At 44.4% G+C, this 27,168-nt stretch overlaps 1 protein-coding gene across 1 annotated transcript; it reads left to right on the forward strand.

Moving 5' to 3' along the window:
* LOC120026113 (transketolase-like) lies at positions 1-26,714 on the forward strand. Its single transcript, XM_038970935.1, has 14 exons — positions 1-107; positions 2,267-2,384; positions 2,703-2,816; positions 3,113-3,210; positions 4,567-4,758; positions 5,091-5,209; positions 6,052-6,248; positions 6,524-6,688; positions 21,911-22,067; positions 23,775-23,905; positions 24,079-24,162; positions 24,480-24,573; positions 25,121-25,243; positions 26,527-26,714. The coding sequence occupies exons 1-14, from the start codon at positions 1-3 to the stop codon at positions 26,712-26,714; spliced, it is 1,887 nt and encodes a 628-aa protein (XP_038826863.1).
* Positions 26,715-27,168: the final 454 nt, after the last annotated feature.

The following is a 27,168-nucleotide window of genomic DNA, read 5'->3' on the forward strand; positions in this document are numbered from 1 at the left end:
ATGGAGGACTACCACAAACCCGACCAGCAGACGGTGCAGGCACTCCGGAACATCGCCAACCGCCTCCGAATAAACTGCATCAAGGCTACCACTGCAGCCGGCAGCGGGTAAGACCCTTTAACTCAAACGGACACAGACACACAAACACATACACACAGTTGTAAATCTAGGAAAGAGTGTATAAAGACTGATTCATCCACACAGGTGCACATGCACATCCATGTAAAATACAAATGAAACGGCATGTTTTCTTTTTGTTCTCGTGTGAGCGATGGAAAAATTTAACTGAGTTGAAGATGAAATGTAGGGTAACTGGGGTAACTAACCCCCTGGGGTAGACTGTAGCCGCTTATTTCCCTTCATAGTTTGTTTGTCTAAGCAGGACCATCATCCACATACCACATTTTTTTTACAAAATGTTGCTTTTTTGTGTCAGCAATGGGACACTGTTCTTAAGGGGGGCTAGTTACCCCATGTTACCCTATGATGCTGTGAGTCACTGCACATATGTGATGCAGATCAAAACGATAACGACTTTCGGTAACAATAACATAAAGAGTTTATATTTTCGTCAACATCTGTATGTATTGATTTTTATATAGACATACAGTAGTGTAAAGTTAGGTAATCTGTTTATATCGTTTATTTGTACAACACTGTATTCTTGAACAATTTACGGATTATTTTGTTTATTTCTGTTGTGCAAGATTGATGTATGGCCATTGTGGCTCAACATGAGATTCTTTCGTTTTTTTCGATATTAGAAAATGTTCCATTGTGAACAGCATCAGTTCATGAAAGGATACATGTTGCTGTAGTGTCTGAAATTAACTCCTGTATCTTGGGGAAAGTATAGCGCGTCTTCATTTGTCTGACCGCAGGCAGGTAAGTGATGTAGGAGCCCTCGGAGCTTGCGCGTCAGTTGTTGGCACGAGACAAAGCGCATGGAGATAACCCTGGCTGGGACGTGCCCTCCGCCATCTTCGTTGATTTAGATGGGGGGGTATATTGGTCATTAAATATTATGAATCATTACTCCGCAATTACTCTTAGAGTGAACACCCAATCTAATTTAATATTAGGCTAGAGTGTTATTATTGAATTAAATAGAGAGCCCGTGCGCACGTTGGGTAATTCTGTAAAGACCATATTTAATTGTGATTTTTGAAGAGAAATCACACGTTTATTTGAGAAAGGCTATCAGTCATCATCTATTGCTCTAACACAAACTCCAGCATCCATTAATTCCATCATGGCTCCATCATTCGACCGTAGCCTATCCACAAATCATCCACAAATAGACCAAGTGCGCAAGCCTAGACAATGAGCAAACGCCATGCGGTTGGTGATTGGGGAAAAACCCCTCTACCAATTTCAATATGGTGAAAAGTGAAGTGTATTTTTTTTGCGTGGTTAGGCTAGGGTACTTGCCAGAATTTCTTAGTTTTGTTACGTTTTTAGAGCATCTTACGTAATTCGCTGACTGGAAATGGGAGCTAAATGTTACAAAGGTTTCCACTAGATACAAAGTTAACATTTGCTATAGCGTAAAAATGTACATAAAATAAAAGCTTTTTGGTCTTATTTTAAGGTTAGGGTTAGGCGTAAGGTTAGCAGTGTGGTTACGGTTAAGGTTAGAGTTAAAATCACATTATAAGAAGATAAATTGTAGAAATGACCTTGTGGCTTTTGTAACTAGTGACGACCACAAGGTTATAAGCCCGGTGATGAATGTGATTCCAAATGGCGCCCTCTGACTGATTGACTAAATGGCTGTCTGACTCTGTGCTCATGCCAAAATGGTCCACATATCTCCAAGGCCGCCCATCAACGTACCCCTTGGATGTTGACATCACTGTAATTGGGAAAAAGAGGGAGCCAATGGGGCATCTCGGTTTGAGCATGGCCCCCTCATCAGTATTTTGGATAGACTATTCCACTCTAATTATTATTACCCATATTTCCCCATTGTCCCATTAGAATTCCTTGGCAAGCTTAGATTTTAGACTGTGCCACTTAAAACCCAGTTAGACTCTGATTGAATTCTGAGTGTTTTTGAGTTTGTAAAGTTATATTTCTGTTCTGTGTGTGTGTGTGTGTGTGTGTGTGTGTGTGTGTGTGTCTATGAGTCTGTCTGCGATGTGAACACCTGTCAGTAACGGGTTCTAAAGGGTTCTACCTGGAACCAAACAGGTTTTTCCTATGGCGACAACCAAAGAACCCTTTTGGAACCCTTTTTCCTAAGAGTGTACTCCTTGTCTCCCAGATATCCCACATCATGCTGCAGCGTTGCAGAGATCATGTCTGTTCTGTTCTTCCACACAATGAAGTACCGCGCAGAGGACCCCAAGAACATCAACAATGACCGCTTCATCCTATCGAAGGTGAGACTATTGGAATTAAATAGAACACTATTGTTGCATTCTATTGCTGTTGTTGTCAGATCCATGTTGTGAGATCCTCCAGCTCACCTCCACTGTTTTGGTTGGATACAGGTCATATAACGGTCAGGATCTGCTTCTGTGAAGTTCTATCATGCATATTGACTTACGTAATACACTTGTGTTACAGCTGGTGTGCGATTGTCATATGATATGGCTACAGTCATAAGACGCAATGTATTTTACACTCCCTGGTTGTGAAATAGTTACGTGGTTATGTCCTGGGTTGTATTAGAGTAACACGGGTTTTCCTCTCCTTAGGGTCATTCTGCCCCGGCCCTGTACTCCATGTGGACAGAGACTGGTTTCCTGAAGGAGAGTGAGCTGCTCTCTCTGTGCCAGGTGGAGTCCAACCTGGAGGGACACCCCACACCTGTGAGTGATAACTACTACACATCACCTTTGCTAACCTAAAGGTTAGCGTACACCTCACCTTCAATAGCCTGACAGCTAACCTACGCCTCACCTTTATTAGCCTAGCAGTTAGCACCGTAGCAAAACTGAAAATGGAAATGTGTGTTCTTCTTGGACAAGTTCAGGGAGTACCTCACTGAACTTTGACAACTTGTAACCTATAATAATAGCTAAAAGTTTTATAACCTACTCAACACATCCTTGCTCTCTATGGTGATAGTGACAGTCCTGTTCCTGTGTATGTGTTGGAGTTTCAGAAGCAACAGTTTGTGGATGTGGTCACTGGCTCTCTGGGCCAGGGTCTGGGTGTAGCCTGTGGGATGGCCTACACCGGGAAGTACTTTGACAAGTCCAGGTAGGAGTTCACACACATTCACACACAAATGTGTGGTCTTTGCAGGCCTCTGAATTCTAAAGTGTTAAGTATGGACTCAAATACACAGTGAGGTATTTTAGAACTCTTAGAGCATAGTGATGTATTTTAGAGCTCTTTAGAGCACAGTTATTTTAGAGCTCTTTAGGGCATGGTGAGGTATTTTAGAGCTCTTTAGAGAATAGTGATGTATTTTAATGCTCTTTAGAGCATTGTGAGGTGTTTTAGAGCTCTTTGGAGCATAGTGAGATATTTTAGAGCTCTTTAGAGCATAGTAAGCTATTTTAGAGTTCTTTAGGGCACTGTGAGGTTTTCTAAAGTCCTCTGGGTGCGCAGTATCTGCATGCTCTGCTCTTCCGATTCTTCTGCTCTAATAACCACAGCCCCGGCGGCCACAACTCAGTTATTTTCACCATCCAGACAGATTCTGTCTCAGAATCCAATTCAGACTTTACATTAGCATTCATCACTCAGTCTATTGTTCAAAATCAGACTCACATTCCCCAGTCTAATTCAGGGTTTGTCTCAGAATGAGGAATGCGGATCTCTGATATGTGGTATGCGGATATTGCCAGTCCTGAAAATGTGCCCTGCCCTGGATAGATTTGTACTAGAGGAGGATTTTGTGTGGGTGGTGGTTGAAAATGATGACATAAGCAGATTATCAGGCCATTAGATTAAAAGATGAGCATTTGCTTTGTTCTAAGGAGTCTATGTGGCTAGAAGCCTCAGTCAGCGTAGATGTGAGGGAATGCAGTAAGTGGGATAGAGGGAGGGGTAAAGGTTACCAATTTCCCGTTGTGGGAGAGGGCTTTCACAAATCCCAGGGGGCGTTCAATCCGTTCTGTCACTTCAGGGGAAATGGATGAATTTGACTTGAAAGGTTTCATAGAGCACTATTTGGTGTTGGGTAGAATGATACTTTGATCTTACCACTTCTTGAATCTACACTGTTCAAAAAAAGGTGCTATCTAGAACCTAAAAGGGTCCTTCGGCTGTCCCCATAGGAGAACCCTTTGAAGAACCCTTTTTGGTTCCAGGCAGAACAATTTTCGGTTCCATGTATAACCTTTTTCCACAGAGGGTTCTCAATGGAACCCAAAAGGGTTCTACATGAAACCCATGAAAGGGTTCTCCTATGGTGACAGCTGAAGAACCCTTTTGGAAAAAAACATTCTAAGAGTGTATACACGCGCACATGTACACACACACACACACACACACACACGCACACGCACACACACACACACACACACACACACACACACACACACACACACACACACACACACACACACACCTGTCTCACCCTCCCCCCCATCCCTCTCTCTTGCCTAGCTACCATGTGTTCTGCCTTCTGGGGGATGGGGAGTTGTCTGAGGGGGCAGTGTGGGAAGCCATGTCCTTTGCCTCTTACTACCAGCTAGACAACCTGGTGGCCATCTTGGATATCAACCGCCTGGGCCAGACCGACCCAGCGCCCCTGCAGCACCACGTGGAGAAGTACCAGAAACGCTGCGAGGCCTTTGGGTGTGTGTGTGTGTGTGTGTGTGTGTGTGTGTGTGTGTGTGTGTGTGTGTGTGTGTGTGTGTGTGTGTGTGTGTGTGTGTGTGTGTGTGTGTGTGTGTGTGTGTGTGTGTGTGAAAGTAGGTTTACGAGTGAGAAGGACAGAGTGAGTAAGAGAGGTAGAGATCCTCTTTTTCAATGTAATGACAGCTAGAGAGAGTCTATGAATGTGTGAAGGCACATGTGAACATTAGTGGGCATATGTGGAATTGTTTGTTCATGCGTGAAAGAGAAAGTGTGTGAATGCCTTTCCATATGTGAAATGGGTTTTCTAACGTGTGTGTTGCTGTCTACAGTTGGCATGCCATCATCGTGGATGGCCACAGTGTGGAGGAGCTGTGTAAGGCTCTGAGCCAGGCTCGTCACCAGCCCACTGCCATTATCGCCAAGACCACCAAGGGCAAGGGAATCCCAGGTACTCTTACCCTCATATGGCTATTGGTTACATCCAATCAATCATACCTGTTGATGGGCTAACCTCTCAGTATGGTGTGTAAAGTATATAAGGTGTTGGGCCATTGATTTTTCCTGACCATGTGACCTGACTCCAGGTCTGGGGGTTTTCCCCGTCAGGAGATCACATCGTCAGGCTAAAACCCCTGGGCCTATATATCCATTCAAATGTTACTGTGTATCAGTGGTGGAAAAAGTACCCAACTGTCATACTTGAGTAACAGTAAAGATACCTTAATAGAAAATGACTCAAGTAAAAGTAAAAGTCACTCAGTAAAATTCTACTTGAGTAAAAGTCTAAAAGCATTTGGTTTAAAATATACTTAAATATCAAAGATTAAAGTATAAAACATTTCAAATTCCTTATATTTAACATCCAGATGGCACCATTTTCTTGTATGGTTAATTTACGGAAAGCCACGGGCACACTCTAACATTCAGACATCATTTAAAATGAAGCATGTGTGTTTAGTGAGTCCGCCAGAGCAGAGGCATTAGGGATGACCAGGGATGTTCGGTTGATAAGTGCTTGAATTTGACTATTTTCCTGTCCTGCTAAGCATTCAAAAGGTAACGAGTACTTTGGCTGTCAAGGAAAATGTATGGAGTAAAAAGTACAATATTTGCTTAAGGAATGTAGTGAAGTAAAAGTAGTCAAAAATATAAACGGTAAAGTAAACTACAGATACCCCCCAAAAAACGACTAAAGTACTACTTTAAAGTATTTTTACTTAAGTACTTTACACCACTGCTGTGTATACAGCATGTGTGTATTCTAACATTATGTTGGTCTGCGTTTACCAGCCGTGGAAGATAAGATGGGCTGGCATGCCAAGCCCCTGTCCAAGGACATGGCTGAGGGAGTCGTGAAGGATCTGCAGGCGCGCATCACGAACAGCAGCAAGCGCCTGTACCCCACCACGCCCATAGAGGACGCCCCGCCAGTCAGCCTGCGCAACGTCCGCATGCCCAGCGCACCCGCCTACAAGCAGGGAGAGAAGGTAACATACAGTACATGCATCTCACCATATACTGTACGTATGTGGTTGTACAATTATCCCAGGAATATTGACTCCACTGGGGCTCACCCCATAGTCGCAAACAGTATATCATAATAGAAGCAGTCACTCACACCTTAGATTGACTACTGTCAGAGAGAAGGTGGTATAATGATACATGAATACACAGACAGAAAAATGTACTTATTGATGACTGACTGGTTGATTAATTAATTGATTAGTTGATTTATTGATTGACTGGTTGTATTTTTCTACAGATTTCCACCAGGAAGGCCTATGGCATGGCCCTGGCTAAGTTGGGTCGTTATAATGAGCGCGTGGTGGTCCTGGATGGAGACACCAACAACTTCACTTACTCAGAGATCTTCAAGAACGAACACCCCAACCGCTTTGTGGAGTGCTACATCGCGCAGCAGAACATGGTATGAAATTAACCCTAACCCTAACCCTAACCCTAACCTTAACCCTTACTCAGACCCTAACCCTATTGAGTTTTTCTTGATTTTCTCTTTATCACATACAGTACCAGTCAAAAGTTTGGACACATCTAATCATTCAAGGCTTTTTCTTTATTTTTACTATATTCTACATTGTATAATAATACTGAAGACATCAAAACTATTAAATAACACATATGGAATCATGTAGTAATCAAAAAAGTGTTAAACAAATCAAAATATATTTTAGATTTGAGATTCTTCAAAGTAGCCACCCTTTGCTTTGATGACAGCTTTGCACACTCTTGGCATTCTCTAAACCAGCTTGACCTGGAATGCTTTTCCACTAATCTTGATGAAGTTCCCACATATGCTGAGCACTTGTTGGCTGCTTTTCCTTCACTCTGCGGTCCAACTAATCCCAAACCATCTCAATTGGGTTGAGGTCGGGTGATTGTGGAGGCCAGGTCATCTGATGGAGCCCTCCATCACTCTCCTTCTTGGTCAAATAGACCTCACACAGCCTGGATGTGTGTTGGGTCATTGTCATGTTGAAAAACAATAGTTCCACTAAGTGCAAATCAGATGGGATGGCGTATCGCTGCAGAATGCTATGGTAGCCATGCTGGTTAAGTGTGCCTTGAATTCGAAACAAATCACTAACAGTGTCACCAGCAAAGCACCCCCACACCATCACACCTCCTCCTCCATGCTTCATGGTGGGAACCACACTTGCAGAGATCATCCGTTCACCTACTCTGCGTCTCACAAAGACACGGAGGTTGGAACCAAAAATCGCAAATTTGGACTCATCAGACCAAAGGACATATTTCTACCAGTCTAACATCCATTGCTCGTGTTTCTTGGCCCAAGTCTCTTCTTTATTTGTGTCCTTTAGTAGTTTTTTGTTGTTGCAGCAATTCGACCATAAAGGCCTGATTCACGCTGATGTTGAGATGTGTCTTTTACCTGAACTCTGTGAAGCATTTATTTGGGCTGCAATTTCTGAGGCTGGTAACTCTAATTAACTTATCCTCTGCAGCAGAGGTAACTTTCCTTTCCTGTTGTGGTCCTCATGAGAGCCAGTTTCATCATAGCTTTTGATGTTTTTTTTGACTGAACTTGAAGTAACTTTCAAAGCTCTTTACAGTTTCCGGATTGACTGACCTTCATGTCTTAAAGTAATGACAGACTGCCATTTCTATTTGCTTATTTGAGCTGTTCTTGCCATAGTATGGTCTTGGTCTTTAGAAGGAAAGGAAAGAAATTCCACAAATTAACTTTTAACAAGGTACACCTGTTAATTGAAATGCATTCCAGGTGACTACCTCATGAAGCTGGTTGAGAGAATGCCAAGAGTGTACAAAGCTGTCATCAAGGCAAAGGGTGGCTACTTTGAAGAATCTCAAATATAAGATATATTTTGATTTGTTTAACACTTTTTTGGTTACTACATGATTCCATATGTGTTATTTCATAGTTTGGATGTCTTCACTATTATTCTACAATGTAGAAAACAGTAAAAGTTAAGAAAAACCCCGGAATGAGTAGGTGTGTCCAAACTTTTGACTGGTACGGTATATGTAGTCAGGATTGGGAAGGACTACTCTATAAGCCAATTATGACCATTCTATAAACCCAGACAACACTCTTTCTAACTAAACCAAGCTTTTAAAAGCCATCCTGTTTTAAAATGACTTCTAAATTATACTTTTTGTTTAAAAAAAATCTATTCAGCATTGTTGAAATATTTACTCAATTGCAGCAGCATTTCGTGGCTCAGCTTAGCTGTCCTCTCTCCTCTGCTGACGTCTCTCTCGCTGATGCTCAACCGAATGCCCTGTCCCTAGACCTGGGTTCAAATACTATTTGAAATCTTTGAGATACCATGAGCATTTTTTCTCTAGCCTGTTTGAAGGGCCAAATGGCGGGGCTTTACAGTTTCTGGACGAATCTATTGGTCCATTAAGCCAGACAAGCTCAATCAAGCACAGATAAAGTATTTGAAATGATCTCAAATAGTATTTGTACCCTTGCTCTGCCTGTCACTAATTTTGCTGATGCTGATTCGCTATAACAAAATGCCTCTTTACTTCTGTTCAGACCACTGACTCGCTGAGCGAATTCCCCCTCTCTCAGGTCTGATTGCCTGAATAAAAACGTTTCTCTCTCTCAGTGTTACAGAGGTTGGCCTGATGAATAATGGATGTAGGTCCATCCATAATGTAATGCTGGAGAGAGAGGCAGAGACATGACCCACTTACAATACACCATGCCAAACATCCTCTCTCCCACATTGTCCCTCCGCTGTGCTTCCTCCTCCAATGCCTTACCACGCTTCCTCCATCCACCGTGCTCCCTCTCTCCGCACAGCTGGCTGGTTTGTCGTCTTGAGGATTTGAACCAGTGACCTTTCAGTTACAGGCCCAGCACTCTAACTGCTAGGCTACCTACCCTCTATTCATATCCTCTCATTGCAATCTGACAATAGATGAACATTTTGGGGAGAGTTGTCATTCAGGCCTGGCTGTATTACTGTACTGCTGCTGTTTGGCTGGTTCCTCCTGCAGCAGCAGCCTGGCAGCCTATTCAGGTCAGGGCTTTGTTTGATGAACAGCCGTTATGACAGTTATGCTGAGCTAAGTGAAATATGAATCAGTGTGAGGAGGGTGGGTGTGGCCGTTTGGCTGATCTGACTGACTGGTTGGGTGACTGACTGACTGACTGACCGACCGGATGGATGGATGGCTGACTGGCTAACTGAATGACTGACTTTTTATTTATTTTAATTTTATTTTACTAGGCAAGTCAGTTAAAAACAAATTCTTATTTATAATGACGGCCTAGGAACAGTGGGTTAACTGCCTTGTTTGTGGGCAGAACAACATATTTTTACCTTGTCAGCTCAGGGATTTGATCTAGCAACCTTTCGGTTACTGGTCCAACGCTCTAATCACTAGGCTACCTGCCGCCCCAAACTGACTGACTGAATGGATGGCTGACAGACTGCCTGGCTGACTAGCTGGCTTGCTGGCTGATATACCATTGTTATAAAGATGCTTGTGTAGAATAAAGCTAGAATGGCAGGTTCAAATGAGACAGACAGATTGTCTAATGGGGAATCGTTAATATTGATAAGAGAATAATGAGAAAATCAGAGGCACTGCTGTTCATGTTATGATTTATTTATGACTGCATTATGAATGGCATTGTTGAATACTCGTTTCGGATTGGCTTGAAGGGCATTCTAGAGCGTGTATTATTTCCCTTTATAAACTGGGTGGTTCGAGCTCTGAGTGTTGCTTGGCTGACAGCTGTGGTATATTAGACCATATACCACGGGTATGACAAAACATGTATTTTTACTGCTCTAATTACGTTGGTAACCAGTTTATAATAGCGATAAGGCACCTCGGGTGTTTGTGGCATATGGCCAATATACCACGGCTAAGGGCTGTATGCAGGCACTCTGCGTTGCATCTTGCTTAAGAACAGCACTTAGCCGTGGTATATTGGCCATATACCACATGCCCCTCGTGCCTTATTGCTTAAATAATGCACGATATATCAGCAAGGTAGAATTCTATGGCTATAGTTCGTTCTTGTTCTACGTTTGAGCCGCTTTTGAAAGAAAAAGTCGAATTGAAAACATTATTGGCATTGTTGAATTCGATTCTCATAATAGTTAGTTAAACTAGCAAGTCTGTTTGTTTGGTTACCAAGGCAACTGCTGTAGCTATCTAGTAAACTTGCTAGCTACTTCAGTGGAGGTTGAACACATTTCTACCTGCAAATGAACACATTTCCAGCAGCAAATGTGTTAAATTATAGCCATAGTATAGTATGAAAGGGATAATCAACTCGGGCTCTATGCGTTTTATGGAAGATAATGCAACTCTGTGAAGGTCAGTTCCACTCCGCTAGCACGTTGTGGAACACACCTTCCACGTCGTTCATTATTTTCCATAGAAGGCATTGTCCCTCGTTGATTATCAGTTACTTATGTCATCATTGGAGTCGTGTGTATTTGAATACTGTATTAAAGGGGCAATCTGCTGTTCAAACAATCACATAGAGAGAAAGAGACAGAGACACATAAAGAGAGAAAGAGACAGAGACACACACAAAGAAAGAGAATAACGATCATGTCAATGGCAAGAGTGCTACCCTCTTTGTCCAGGTTAGAAGTGGGGCAGAAGGAAATTGGATAATAGTACTTCTATCTGGTACTGATATGGAATAGGAATGAGTCCAATGGCAACTCAAAGGTTTAGACAGCGACAGTGAAGAGAAGAGCAGGGGGATCGGGGAGAGCTTTTGAGATATGAAACAGGAAATTACAACTTGTGAGAGAGAAACCACACATACCAAGGGGGTTTTCGAGAGAAGCACGCCGCTGATTCCTCTCACATGGAACCATAAACTCGTGTGCTTTTGGACTGACTGACTTCTCACTGACTTTTACGTAACATAGGTCTGGGTTTCTGGGAGGCGTGACCCCTCGTTTTGATTGTGATTCGCTCAGCAGTCATTGTCCCCATGGAGACCTCACTTAACCCCTTTGTATTTTCCGGTCTAGGGTGGCCACATGTCTGCATTTTGGCCCTTTATCCCACATCTCGCAACCAAACAATCATGTGCCGCACTTTATTAACAAATTAAAACACTACTAATTTACAAAAACAGATTGTCCTGTATTTCAATCAAACTTCCCATTTGTTTGATGACAATTGACATTTCAACCTGTCTCTTTTGCAGTCACATTGCACTTTTCACAAAATATACAGTGCCTTTAGAAAGTAGCCGCACCCATTTTCCACATTTAGTTGTGATTTTAAAATTAATTAAACATAGATATTTTTGTCACTTGCCTACACACATACCCCATAATGTAAATGTTGAATTATGTTTTTCAAAATGATTACCAATACCAAGTTACATAATAAGTTGCATGGACTTACTCTGTGTGCAATAATAGTGTTAACATGATTTTTGAATAGCTACCTCATCCCTGTACCTCACACATACAATTATCTGTAAGGTCCCTCAGTCGAACAGTGAATTTCAAACACAGATTCAACCACACATACCAAGGGGGTTTTCAAATGCCTCACGAAGAAGAGAACCTATTGGTAGATAGGTAAAAAAAATCACTTTGAGCATTGTGAAGCTATTAATTATCTCTACCTGTCACGGCCGTCAAAAGGAGGAAACCAAGGCGCAGCGTGGTATACGTACATTCTTCTTTATTATAAGAATGAACACTGAACAAAACTAACAAAATAGCAAAAACGAACCGTGAAGCTATACAAATGAGTGCTGACAGGCAACTACACATAGACAAGAACCCACCAACACCAAAAGGAAAATGGCTACCTAAATATGATCCCCAATCGATAAACAGCTGCCTCTGATTGGGAACCATATCAGGCCACCATAGACATATAAATACCTAGACCTACAAAACCCTTGACATACAAAAACCCTAGACAATACAAAACTAACGTACCCACCCTAGTCACACCCTGACCTAACCAAAATATAAAGAAAACAGAGATAACTCAGGTCAGGGCGTGACACTACCATGTAACCACGCCAGCCCAGGACCTCCACATCCGGCTTCTTCACCTGCGGGATCGTCTGAGACCAGCCACCCAGACAGCTGGTGAAACTGAGGAGTATTTCTGTCTGTGATAAAGCCCTTTTGTGGCAAAAAACTTACTCTGATTGGCTGGGCCTGGCTCCCCAGTGGGTGGGCCTATGCCCTCCCAAGCCCACCAATGACTGTGCCCCTGCCCAGTCATGTGAAATCCATGGATAAGGACCTAATGAGATTATTTAAATTAACTGATTTTTGTATATGAACTTAAATAACTCAGGAAAATCTTGAAATTGTTGCATTTTGCCATATTTTTGTTCAGTGTATATACATTACCAGTCAAAAGTTTGGACACATCTACTCATTCAAGGGTTTTTCTTTATTTTTTACTATTTTCTACATTGTAGAATAATAGTGAAGACATCAAAACTATGAAATAACACATATGGAATCATAAAGTAACTAAAAATGTGTTAAACAAATCAAAATATATTTTATATTTGAGATCCTTCAAAGTAGCCACCCTTTGCCTTTGACAGCTTTGCACACTCTTGGCATTCTCTCAACCAGCTTCATGAGGTAGTCACATGGAATGCATTTCAATTAACAAATGTGCTTGTTAAAAGTTAATTTGTGGAATTTCCTTCTTAATGCGTTTGAGCCAATCAGTTGTGTTGTGACAAGGTAGAGTTGGTATACAGAAGATAGCCTTGTTTGGTAAAATACCAAGTCCATATTATGGCAAGAACAGCTCAAATAAGCCAAGAGAAATGACAGTCCATCACTACTTTAAGACATGAAGCTCAGTCATTGCGGAAAATGTCAAGTGCAGTCACAAAACCCATCAAGCGTTATGATGAAACTGGCTCTCATGAGGACCGCCACAGGAAAAGAAGACCTAGAGTTATATATCTGCTGCAGAGGGTAAGTTCAATAGAGTTACCAGCCTCAGGAATTGCAGCCCAAATAAATGCTCACAGAGTTCAAGTTTATTTAACCAGGCAAGTCAGTTAAGAACAAATTCTTATTTACAATGACAGCCTAGGAACAGTGGGTTAACTGCCTTGTTCAGGGGCAGAACAACAGATTTTTACCTTGTCAGCTCAGGGATTAAATCTAGCAACCTTTCGGTTACTGGCCCAACGCACTAACCACTAGGCTACCTGTCCCCCGTAACAGCAACATCTCAACATCAACTGTACAGAGGAGACTGTGAATCAGTCCATCATGGTCGAATTGCTGCAAAGAAACCACTACTAAAGGACACCAATAAGAAGAGGAGGCTTGCTTGGGCAAAGAAAAATGAGCAATGGACATTAGACTGGTGGAAATCTGTCCTGTCTGATGAGTCCAAATTGGAGATTTTTGGTTCCAACCGCCGTGTCTTTGTGAGATGCAGAGTAGGTGAACGGATGATCTCTGCATGTGTGGTTCCCACCGTGAAGCATGGAGGAGGTGTGATTGTGTGGGGGTGCTTTGCTGGTGACATTGTCTGTGACTTAGTAAGAATTCAAGGCACACTTAAACATGGCTACCACAGCATTGTGCAGCGATACGCCATCCCATCTGGTTTGCGCTTAGTGGGACTATCATTTGTTTTTCAACAGGACAATGACCCAAAACACACCTCCAGGCTGTGTAAGTGCAATTTGACCAAGAAGGAGAGTGATGGAGTGCTGCATCAGATGACCTGGCCTCCACAATCACCCGACCTCAACCCAATTGAGATGGTTTGTCATGAGTTGGACCGCAGACTGTAGGAATAGCAGCCAACAAGTGCTCAGCATATGTGAGAACTCCTTCAAGACTGTTGGAAAAGCATTCCAAGTGAAGCTGATCGATAGAATGCCAAGAGTGTGCAGGTAATGAACACAATGGTAGACAGAGAGCTGGTTTCAAGCGCAGGGCGCAGCAGGTGTTTATTGGTTAAGGACCACATGAGGCAGGTAGCTGGGTCCAGGGGCAGGCAGACAGGGGGTCCAAAAAGGCAACAGTACAGGCAGGGAAAAGGCTAGTAACGTCATCCGGGAGATCAGGCAATAGGTTGATAACAGGAAATTCGATAGGCTAACATACAGGCAGGGAATAGGCAAAGGCGTCGTTAGTGAGGCAGGCCAAAACTATCATACATGGGAGGATTAAATTACAGGAAAAACATAGCTCCAAATTAACGTGTCACATAACAAACAATACCTCACAATGATGGGGTGCAAAGAACTGAACTAAATAGTGTGATAATGACATACAGGTGTGTGAACAGGTAATCAGAATTCACGTGATTGGGATCTGGAGAGTGAACTGCGTTCATCTATGTGTTTGAGAGTCGGAGCTGGAAAGTGGGCTGGAAAGTGAGCTGCGTTCAGGGGATCTACGTGTTTGAGGGTGTGAGTTGGAAGCAGACGTTATGGTACCCCCCCATCCACGGCAGCTCTTGGCGGCCTAGGAAGCTGAGCGGGGGGGGGGGACGTGGGACGTGGAGCTGGGCGGTCAGGACAGTTACGGTGGAAAGCCAGGATCATGGCTGGGTCGAGGATGTCCTTTGCGGGGACCCAGGACCGTTCTTCTGGTCCGTACACCTCCTAATCCACCAGGTAGTGGATGCGACCACCCAGGCGCTTGGAGTCAAGGAGGGCTTGGATGGAATAAGCCGGTGCACCACCGACGTCAAAACGGCGCCGAGTTGCGCCATTGGAGGATGGAGGGCTGTATCTCACAGGCTTGAGGAGGGACACATGGAAGGATGAGGAGATCCGGTAATGACGAGGCAACTGGAGACTGTAGGTGACAGGATTGATGCGGTGTGTTATTTTGAAGGGACCAATGAACCGGGGACTAAACTTTTTGCAGGGATCACGAAGCCGGATGTCCTGGGGAGAGAGCCACACATGTTGCCCAGGGTGGAAGAGTGGAGTAGGTCGGCAAACCGTTTCTGGGAGAGGGAAGCTTGATGGAGGTGCCGATGTGCTCCGTCGAAACCACTCAGACGGCATGCACAGTTTTGGGCTCTGTTTCTTATGGTAACACGGGGGGTTGATATCCGAGGAGACACTGAAAAAGAGTGAGATGGAGTGAGGAATGCACCAGGGAGTTCTGTGCTTATTCGGCCCCGGCTAGATAGCGACTCCACTCGTGTGGTTGGTGGGTGCAGTGTTGGCAAAGGTACTTCCCTATTTCCTGATTCAGGCGTTCTGTCTGCCCGTTGGTTTGGTGATGGTATCCGGAGGATAGGCTGATGGAGACCCCCAGTCGGTCGCAGAAGGCTCGCCACACCCTGGAGACGAACTGGCATCCCTGATCTGAAACGATGTCTTCCAGGATCCCATACAGACAAAACGCCTGTTGGAACATGCACTCAGCCATTTCCATGGCATTAGGTAGATGCGGAAGGGGGATGAGTCGGCACATCTTGGAGAACCGGTCCACTACAACAAAAATAGTTGTGAAGCCTGAAGAGTCTGGCAGATCAGTGAGGGAATCCATGGCGATGTGGGACCATGGTCTGTGTGGTGTAGGTAAATACTCGAGCTCACCGGTAGGTAGTTGGCAAGGGCTCTTTGCCCATGCACAGACGGGACAGGAAAGAACGTCATCTCGGACGTCTGCGGTTAGGGATGACCACCGGAACTTGCGTGTCAGTAGCTCTGTGGTCCGGGTGATCCCGGGATGGCCAGAACTCAGCAAGGTATGCCACCACTGCATTAGTTGGGGTCTGACGGACGCCAGAATGTAGGTCTTTCCTGCAGGGGTGTCGGGAGGTGCTGGGTCGGGACGTAGGGCATCTTGGACGGCTGATTGGATTTCCCAGTGTATGGGTCCCATGACACAAGACGGAGGCAGGATTGGCTTGGGTTAGAGGAAGGGGAGTCAAATAGATGGGATAAGGAGTCAGCCTTTTCTTGCCAGGCAGATAGTTGACGGTGAAGTTGAAGCGTGTGAAGAAGTGTGCCCAGCGAGCCTATCTGGGGTTGAGCCTCGTAGCACTTCTCAAGTATTCCAAATTGCGGTAGTCGGTAAGGACAAGGAATGGGTGATGAGCTCCCTCTAACCAGTGGTGCAACTCTTCAATAGCCAGCTTAATGGCAAGGTGCTCTCGGTTCCCAACATCATAGTTCCTCTCAGCGGGTGACAGTTTCTTGGAAAAGAAGCCACATGGGTGTAATTTGGGAGGTGTCCCTACCCGCTGAGAGAGATCCGCTCCCACGCCGACCTCGGATGCATCAACCTCCAGAACAAAAGGTAGGATTTGGCTGCCTAAGGATGGGTGCAGATGTGATGAGGCGTTTCAAGGTCTCAAATGCAGTAAGGGCGGTGTCGGTCCATTGGAGGATATGGGTTTTTTGACTGGTGAGAGCTGAGAGAGGAGCGGTTCTGTTGCTGCAGTTTCGGATGAACCGGCGGTAGTAGTTGGAGAATCCTAGGAAACGTTGTAGTTCCTTTATGATGGTAGGTTTGGGCCAGTTAAGCACGGCCGTGACTTTGTCTTCGTCCATGTTGACCCCTCCTGGTGTCAACACGAAAACTAGGAAGGTTGGAGGACGTTGGAGGACCTGTTGCACATGCTGTACGTGTTCTGCAATGGAATGAGAGTAGATCAAGATATCGTCAACGTACATGATGAGGAACTGGTTGATCATGTCCTGGAAAACTTCATTCATGAAGGACTGGTATTGAATCGGTGGATGTTTTGTATGGTCTCTTGTCTCTAATAAAAAGGCACTAAACGAGTAACCTTTTACTGCATTGGTGAGACCGTAGGGCATAACCAGGTATTCGTAGTGACCCTTAGCGGTGATGAATGCCGTCTTTCACTCATCCCCACTTTGGATACGGACCAAGTTGTAAGCACTACGTAGGTCCAGTTTGGAGTTGATGGTATGCTGTCCAACTTGTTCTAGTGCGGCTGGAATCAGAGGGAGGCGATTCTTGATGGTAAGGTCATTGAGGGGTCGGTAATCTATGCAGGGACGGAGACTACCATCCTTTTTCACAAAGAAGAAACTGGATGCAGCCGGAGACGTGGATGGACCAATGAATCCCAAGTTGAGGGCCTCTTCTATATATGTGTCCATAGCCTCATTCTCTGGGATGGACAAGGGATAGATCTGACCCTTAAGAGGCGTTGCCCCAGGAAGGAGGTCGATCATGCAGTCCTCCGGGCGATGAGGGGCAGAATGGACGCCTTTTTCTTGCTGAAGACACTCTGGAATTGTGCATATACAGGTGGGATGTGGGCTGGAATGGCAAACTCCGATCCTTCCATAGAGGTGGCTCAACAGGGTAGATTGAAGCAGTTCTCAAAACAGGCGGGAGACCATGACAGCAGTTCCCCCCCGCCAAGAGATGGCAGGGTCGTGAAGGCTTAGCCAGGGGTGACCGAGGATGAGGGGTTCTTTAGGCAAAGACAACACCATTAACTGAATGACCTCAGAGTGAAGGAGGCCAATCTGAAGGGTGATACTGTCGGTCATTTGAGTCACAAGACCAGTTCCGAGAGGATATCCGTCCATTAATCCTAAAGGGAGGATTAACCTGTCTAGGACTGGGGTGCCGCTAGCGGCACCCCCCCCCCCCCCACTGAAAAGCCAGGGCGCGAAATTCAAAAAAAATATTTTTTAAAAATATTTAACTTTCACACATTAACAAGTCCAATACAGCTAATGAAAGATACAGATCGTGTGAATCCAGCCAACATGTCCGATTTTTAAAATGTTTTACAGGGAAGACACAATATGTAAATCTATTAGGTAAACACCTTAGCAAAAGAGACCATTTTTTCTTTGTCCACCAACACCACTAGCTATCACCAATTCGGCTAAACTAAGATATTGATAGCCACTAACCAAGAAAAAACCTCCTCAGATGACAGTCTGATAACATATTTATGGTATAGGATAGGTTTTGTTAGAAAAATGTGAATATTTCAGGTAGATATCATAGTTTACAATTGCACCCACCGTCACAAATCGACTAGAATAAATAGATAGAGCAACGTGTCTTACCTAATTACTAATCATAAAACATTTCGTAAAAATACACAGCATACACTAATCGAAAGACACAGATCCTGTGAATACAGACAATATTTCAGATTTTCTAAGTGTCTTACAGCGAAAACACAATAAATCGTTATATTAGCATACCACATATGCAAACGTTACCCCAGCATTGATTCTAGCCAAAGAGCGCGATAACGTCAACATCGCCAAAAGATATTAATTTTTTCACTAACCTTCTCAGAATTCTTCAGATGACACTCCTGTAACATCATATTACAACATACATATACAGTTTGTTCGAAAATGTGGATATTTAGCCACCAAAATTGTGGTTATACAATGAGAAAAGTAGCCGAGCTGGTCAGAAAATGCCGTGCGCCATATTAGACAGTGATCTAGTCGTATACATAAATACTCATAAACGTGACTAAAAAATATAGGGTGGACAGCGATTGATAGACAATTTAATTCTTAATACAATCGCGGAATTACATTTTTTAAATTATCCTTACTTTTCAATACAGTTTGCGCCAAGCGAAGCTACGTCAAAAAAGATGGCGTCCTAAGCCACTAACATTTTTCGACAGAAACACGATTTATCATAATAAATTGTTCCTACTTTGAGCTGTTCTTCCATCAGAATCTTGGGCAAAGAATCCTTTCTTGGGTCTAATCGTCTTTTGGTCGAAAGCTGTCCTCTTGCCATGCAGAAATGCAGATTGCGTTCGGCATGAACTGGAACGGTGCCCAGAGATTCACAGTGGCTCAGAAATAAATGTCCCAAAATCGCACTAAACGGATATAAATTGCTATAAAACGCTTTAAATTAACTACCTTATGATGTTTTTAACTCCTATAACGAGTAAAAATATGACCGGAGAAATATAACAGGCTACACTAATGCTTGGAAAAACAGTAGGTCGGTATCCTCCGCGCGCATGACGCACCTAGAAAAGAGGTCCTACCTACAGGATTTTTTCATTTATAGTGGCTGTGATTGGGCAATCGATACCATTCAAAGCGTCATCACGTAAAGGCATCCAGGGGAAGACGTAAGCAGTGTCCGTATACTCATAGGAATAACAGTGGCCTTAAAACTGACTCCAGAACAGGGGCCAAAATGTGTGAAATCTGACTCCATGTCAGGGAAATTGCTGTAGAATGAGTTCTGTTCCACTTAGAGACAAAATTTCAACGGCTATAGAAACTATAGACTGTTTTCTATCCAATAATAATAATAATATGCATATTGTACGATCAAGAAGTTTGTAGGAAGCCGTTTCAAAAATTACACGATTTCCATAAATAGTGACAACAGCACCCCCTAGCCTTAACAGGTTTTAACAGGGATTAGTTTGAGTCTTAACTGTTGTTTCACTTGTTCGTCAATGAAATTACCTGCGGCCCCCGAGTCCACTAGTCCCTCCGCAAACTGAGTGATCCCATTACCAGAAAGCAGAGCCGGGGGGGGGGGGGGGGGGGGGGGGGGGGCGAATCGGACAGCTATTGAGTAGGTGGTTACTCTGTCCACAATAGAGACACAGGTTTTCACATAACCTCCAATGTCTCTCGGCAGGCGTAAGAGGGTCGCGGCTGAGTTGCATGGGTTCGGGGCTATTAGACCGTGGTGGACGAGAGAAGGGCGTGGAAGACTTGTAGGCCATGGGCGACTGTATAGGTCTGCGGTCCACCAGTAGGTTGCCAATGGATATGGACATCCGGATGTATTGGTTTAGGTCAGTTAAATCTCCTCTGCTGGCCAGTTCGGTCTGTAACTCCCGATTTAGACCCTCCGGTAGACTGTATATAGCGCTGGTTTACTCCATCCTCTGCTGGCAGCCATGGTGCGAAACTCAAGGACATACTCAGTGGTGGAGCGATGGCCCTGTCGCAGCGCACATAACAGGTCCCCGGTGTGACGACCTGAAACTGAATGGTCTAACACCTCCTTGAAGAGGGCGTGGAAACGTCATTCAGAGGAAAGATCAGAACTTTGAGCGGCTGTAACTCAATCCAGAGCTTTGCCTGTGAGTAGGGAGATGATGAAGTCCACCCTGTCTTTGTCAGAGGTGAAATCAGCAGGGTGATGGTCTATGTACAGGTTACATTGCATGAGAAATCTTTGTCATTTCCCTGGGGAGCCGTCGTAATTATTAGGCACGGATATGGGGGGGGGGGGGGGGGGGAGGGGGATGAACGAGAGGAGGTTGTGGCACCTGATATCGGTGAAGCAGGAATGGACTGGCAAACGAGGTCGCAGAGTTCATCGATTCGTTCCTCCTGTCGGGCTAGACGTGGCTGCAGCTCCGCTGAATCCATCTGTCGTTTTTGGTGAGGTATTCTGTAATGAATATAATGGGAGACGTAGAGCTGGTTTCAAGCGCAGCAGGTGTTTATTTGTGAAAGACCACAGGAGGAGGCAGGTAGCTGGGTCCAGGGGCAGGCAGAAAGTCATACACACGGGGTCCAAAAAGACAACAGTACAGGCAGGGAAAAGGCTAGTAACTTTGTCCAGGACATCAGGCAATAGGTTGATAACAGGAAATCTGCTAAAGTACAGGCAGGGAATAGGCAAAAAGGCGTAGTTAGTGAGGCAGGCCACAACTATCATACACGGGAGGATAAAGTATGGGAAACACAGCGCTCCGACTAGACGTGTTTCACAAAACAAATTATATCTCACAATTATGGTGTGCAAAGAACTGAACTAAATAGTGTGTGATAATGACATACAGGTGTGTGAACAGGTGATCAGAATTCAGGTGATTGGGATCTGGAGAGTGATCTGCGTTCAGGGGATCTATGTGTTTGAGAGTGTGAGCTGGAAGCAGACGTTACAGTGCAAAGTTGTCATCAAGGCAAAGGGTGGCTACTTTGAAGAATCTCAAATATAAAATCTATTTTGATTTGTTTAACACTTTTTTGGTTACTACATGATTTCATATGTGTTATTTAATAGTTTTGATGTCTTCAGTATTGTAATACAATGTAGAAAATAATAAAAATTAAGAAAAACCCTTGAATGAGTAGGTGTATATATTGTTTTTCTCACAAACCTAGTGCACTGGCCCTTTAATAGTCCTGTATTAGCAGACCAATATAGTGGTCTGTAGCGCGGACAAAAAATAAGTCATAGAGATAGAATAAATAGTGTTCTATGTGATTCTGGGTTCCGCTCACCTTCAGCTGAAGCTAATTTATCTACAGTAGCCTACAAAGCTATGTCTCTGCAGTTGCAGGACCACCATAGAGATGAACTACATGTTCCTGTAAGGATAGATAGGGACTAGATTTACTGCCGAGCTCCGGATGAGGCTTATTCAGGGAAGAAAAGGAGGATGGTCTTCCTGAATCTATGTCTGCATCTTAAATGGCACCCTATTCCCTATATAGTGCGCAAAATAATAACTGCACTATATAAGGAATAGGGTGCCATTTGGGACGCAGTCCTTGTAAATGTATTGAGAGTTACTTGGAAGATGAAATATTGTTCTGCCATCAGCTTTATTAAAATAATGTCCATCCATTATTCTCAGTAACTAATCTCCCTAAAGTCACCAGCCGCCACTGTTATAGTGTGATGTAACTCCTTTCTTCCCCTTTTCCCTCTAGGTGAGTGTTGCCACAGGCTGCGCTGCCCGTGAGAGGAACGTTGTGTACGCCAGCACCCTGGCCTCCTTCTTCACCCGGGCCTACGACCAGCTCCGCATGGCTGCCATCTCAGAGAGCAACATCAACTTGTGTGGCTCCCACTGTGGCCTGTCCATTGGTGAGTCTGTCTGACCCTCCCCCAAACAAACCCCGGGCACACCCCCAAATCCTCACTCCACTCCACGCCACTCCCACAACCACCCACCATCACCCCCATACACTGCAACCTGCAACCTGTCACCAAAGATGGTGGATAAATTAAGATAGTTCACTCTAGCCGTTTACCATTGAAAAAAATATATTATGTTCCTGTCTACTTAACTGGGTGTGTCTCACATAAACAACAACGCAATAGCAGCTGGGTCTGGTTTACTTAGTTAATTGACTTTCATTGAACCTGGAAAAAAACTGCAAGTGGGATGTCTCGCTTCCTCTTCCATCTCTGTCACCTCAACGAATATTCCCTCTTAACTGCCTGTGTGCGTGGTCGTGCACCTCCTCCAGGACTGCCAGAAACACCAGGTTGCGCAGAGACGCAAGAGATTGAACTTCACTGAGTTCACTCCATTAGTTTTCACTTTATAGATCAACGTTTTTTCTGTGATTGAATCAACATTATATCAGCCCCTTTTCAATGCAACAAACCAAAACAAGTCTAACTTTGCAAGATTTGGTCTGTGATTTTGTTGAAGGGAGAGCGAGAGCGCAACGGACTAGAATTATATTGGCAGGGGTAGCACAAAACGTGTAGGTTACATTTCAAGCTGTATTTGAAAAGCCAGTCAGATAAAAGGCTTATGTCTTAATAAAAAGGAGCAATGTTGTATTTTGAGACAGGCTTGAATATGCAAATAAGCCAATATGCAGAGGGATAGCCTACATTGTCTAATTCTCTGTATAGTAATAATAATACATTTTATTTTGTAAAGTGGTTTCCTGTATCATACAACACAATAAAATGCCATTTACAGTCACCTATTTGGCCCATGGTGTAAAAAATCATTAATGTCAAGCCCTTCATAATGTAAAAATGTTTTTAAATGTCTCATGCAATGTAGGCCTGCATTGAACACCACACATAGGCTACTGTAGGCTATATCATGGAAATCAAAAGCTATTTCCGTGTGAAAATGTTATAGGATTTGATCCATTGATTTTGTTGGCTACTGTCTAAAACTGTAAATTTGCTCAGTGCCCCCCAAATATTGAGGGAACATTGGTCACACAACCCCACTCTTTCTCCAGTGACTCTACCCCCTCTCTCACTCTCTTCACTCTTTCTATTGGCTCCTCAAGTCAAAAAACCCTCAAATGGTACTGAATTCCCAACGTGACTATCCATCTTGTGCAGTTGATCCAAGTTCCTCTCTTTCTTTTACCCCACTTCTGTGTTTTCCTCCTCACCTCCTTCACCCCCCTAAGGTCCCCTAACCTCCCTCTCCCCCCTGACCCTGTCTGTCCTGGATGCTGTCACCTTCACCAGGGGACCTGATGTCCCTCTCCTCTGTTAGTCCCTCAGGTACACTGCATGCCACGCTCTCTACGTCCGTCTGTCCTACTGTCTGTCTGTCCTATTGTCCGCATTCTTGTCTGTCTGTCTGCCTGTCTTATTACACCTGCATGTCAGTCCACCTAGCCTTTAGCTTTATATTGGGTTGAAATAATATTTGAAATCTTTCAAATATCTTGAAAGTTTGCTTGAGCCTGCCTGGAGTCTTGGCTGGATGTGGTTTGCACCAGGAAATCTCAATAAAGAGCAACAAATAGTATTTTCTTTCTATGTTACAACATTTTGGAAGGATATTAATCTATTTGAGTGTTCCAGGAGAGGACGGGCCGTCTCAGATGGGTCTAGAGGACATAGCCATGTTTAGGGCCATCCCCATGGCAACCATCTTCTACCCCAGCGATGGTGTGTCTATTGAGAAGGCCGTGGAGCTGGCTGCCAGCACAAAGGTACTCATAATCCCTCCCACCAAAATGCTATTGGTTCTTATCCCCTCACACCAAATGTTATTGGCCCTCCAACATTGATGCATCTCCCTACGCCCCTGCCCCAACACCAGGGGATATGCTTTGTGTTCACACCCTAAAATGTATGACCATAGTGTTCCAATCTCTTTTCTAAGGGCGTTTGCTACATCAGAACCAGCCACCCCGAGAACCCGATCATCTACAGCAGCAACGAGGACTTCCATGTTGGACAGGCTAAGGTGAACTCTTTTCTACATTACATTAACCACACAGACTATCACAGCCTAGACTAAACCAAACCGGACAAGAGCTGATTAGTTAGATGATTTGTTTAATCAGTTCTACAGCATCCATATTAGGAACTCCCTCACTGAAGAAGTATTGTCTGACAACTGAAAGAGTTCCTATTATGGATGCCGTACAAATGTTTGAATGGCTGCAAATGAACACAGAGAGGGTTGTCTTCGAAGTGGAGTAAACGATGAATCTCATCCAATAGTCTAGCTTTATGAGATGTGCTGAAACCTTGTTGTTAACTCATCCCTGTCCATCTCAGGTGGTGTACCAGAGCGCGGAGGACAAGGTGACCGTGATCGGAGCTGGGATCACCCTGCATGAGGCCATGGCTGCAGCTGAGATGCTCAAGAAAGGTACAGTACAACTACAGCCAGACTTGAAGAAAGACTTGGAACCCAGAACCGAACTGTATAGGGATTTGATGATTCCTGGCTGTGGCCATTCTCTCTTTTCTGCATGCTCTAATATTGGCTACATGCGTTAATGAATTTGCTCTTGAATCCAATCCGTTCGTTAGTGTTGGCGCACAACTTCTATATCCTGTAAGTGTTGGCCTTTCTCAATTATATGTTCAAGCTTATCCTGTTTATAAAGTGATATCCCTCTCTATATCTGAACCTCATTGTTTGAAGGTTTTAATGCCATTCTCTGTATAGTTGCTCGAATCTTGTTCTCGTTTCTCCACTGAAACACACTATACTTGGGGTTTCAAAATGACGTCAACTTTCCCAAAATTCCCAGGTTCTCCATAAATCCTGGGTGGAGTATTCTAGATTTTCTCCTTATTCCCTTCTGATTCCAGGAATATTCTAACCAGGATTTCTGGAAAACCTGGGGAGTTTCCAATCCTATACACTACTGTTGATAAACACCATGTTTCCCACCTTGTTGTTTTCCCAGAGAGGATCTTTATCAGGGTGATCGACCCGTTCACCATCAAACCCCTGGACTCCAAGACCATCATTGAGCACACCCGCCAGACCAGGGGCCGGATCCTCACCGTGGAGGACCACTACTATGAAGGTATGCTTTTCCCGACCAGAGTTCCGACCTCACATATTTGTTATTTTTGGCTAGAACACCAGGAAGTTAGAGAGGGAGATAGACACAGAGGGGTTAGAAAGGAAAATGACAAAGATGGGGCTCAAACCCGTCGCCAGCGGTATGCTTGGTCCGGAGTCAGGAGCCTTTCTGCTACACCAGAATCCGGCACTCAAGAATACTTGTATGTCATTTAGCCGTATATATTGCAACCTGGCAACCTGTCTTTTTTCGGCATTATTTATTTATACAGACGGTATCCTCTCATTGGCTCAGAGTGGCTGAGACGTGATGCGGTGGCATGTTCTCATTGGCTTGAGAGGCATAGCGGGTTTTGCGCTGTCATGGTGGGCGTGGGCCAGATATATTCTGTTCTGGTGCATTTTGTTTGCTAAGGAGGAAGACTGTCTGTGTGTGTGTTTGTGTGTGTGTCTGTGTGTGCATGCGTGCGTGAGTGAGTGTGTGAAGGCCAGGGAGGCAGAGTGCTGTCAGATTTCCTTAGTGGAGCGTGTGCCGATGGGGCTTCTGTGACCTAAATCAACGACGTGTAGCAGTAGCAACCTCCTCTCTGCCCCCTAAGGGGGGAGAGACTGCACTCTTGGAAAAAATGGTTCCAAAAGGGTTATTCAGCTGTCCCCCTACGAGAAGCATTTTTTGTTCCATGTAGAACCATTTTGGTCCCAGGTAGAACCCTTTTCAGTTCCATGTAGAACCCTTTCCCACAGAGGGTTCTACATGGAACCCAAAAGGATTCTACCTGGGACCAAAAAGGGTTCTACCTGAAACCAAAAATAGTTATGCAAAGTGTTCTCCTATGGGGGCCACCAAAGAACCCATTTAGGTTCAAGATAGCACCTTTTTTCTAAGAGTGTAGGGATAGCAGGAGAAAAAAGAGAGTGAAAGAATGAGAGGGGGAGAATATGGTGGGGGAAAGATGGAGAGAGAGTGTGCGCGCGCATGGCGACAGATATAGACCAATGGCTTCATCTTCAAGATCTCAAGACCAATGAGTAGGCATCTCCAGGCACAGATCTAGGATCAGTTTATCATCTGGAATCAAAAAGCTTTACTAATAGAGGGGGGGAAAAGTGGTCTGAGCTCAATGTCATTCTAAATTACTCCTGGGGAGTGTATCAGAGCTGGGGGAAGGATTACTGTCATTTCAAATTGACTTAATGAAATTGGATTGACCCCGATCCTTTTGCAGCGATGCTTCCTTAGTCTTCTCACTCTCATGTATTTCATTTAATGTTGCTGTTCCTCAGGTGGCCTGGGGGAGGCAGTATGCTCAGCGGTGGTGAATGAGCAGGGCTTCACCCTGCAGCGTCTGGCGGTGGCCCATGTCCCGCGCAGTGGCAAGCCCAGCGAGCTGCTCAAGATCTACGGCATCGACCGCGAAGCCATTTGCCAGGCCGTCAGGAAGATGCTCAGTGGCTCCGCCAACGCCAAGTAGCTCCACCCCTTCCTGCATAAGCTACGCCCCACCCAGCCCAGCCCCCATTCTACCACCCCTGAGAAAAATAGAGACATTGTTCCATGTCACCACCCACGCCTGGTAAACCCACCCCCTCACTGTGAAAGCCCCGTCCCTTATGTGTTTACTAAAGTAACGTGAGTTCGTGCTGTATGTACATTTTTGAAGTAATAGTCACACATTTCACTTTTTTTCTCACACACATGCATACAGTACACACACAACCCTACTCCCACTTCCTGGTAATTATGGGTAATCCCAGGGTCAAGGGGTCAACTTCAGAAATTAAAGTGAGAGGTCGTGAAACTCGGCTGGCAGGTGTAGACATTCTGCAAACCGTACAATGCAATAAAGACTATACATGCTGTGACTCAATGTAGGCACCATTATTTGATGCTCATGTGTTTTTAAACTCTTCCTGTTTGATATGTTC

This window comes from Salvelinus namaycush, chromosome 2, assembly GCF_016432855.1.
Source record: "Salvelinus namaycush isolate Seneca chromosome 2, SaNama_1.0, whole genome shotgun sequence".
Classification (NCBI taxonomy): domain Eukaryota; kingdom Metazoa; phylum Chordata; class Actinopteri; order Salmoniformes; family Salmonidae; genus Salvelinus; species Salvelinus namaycush.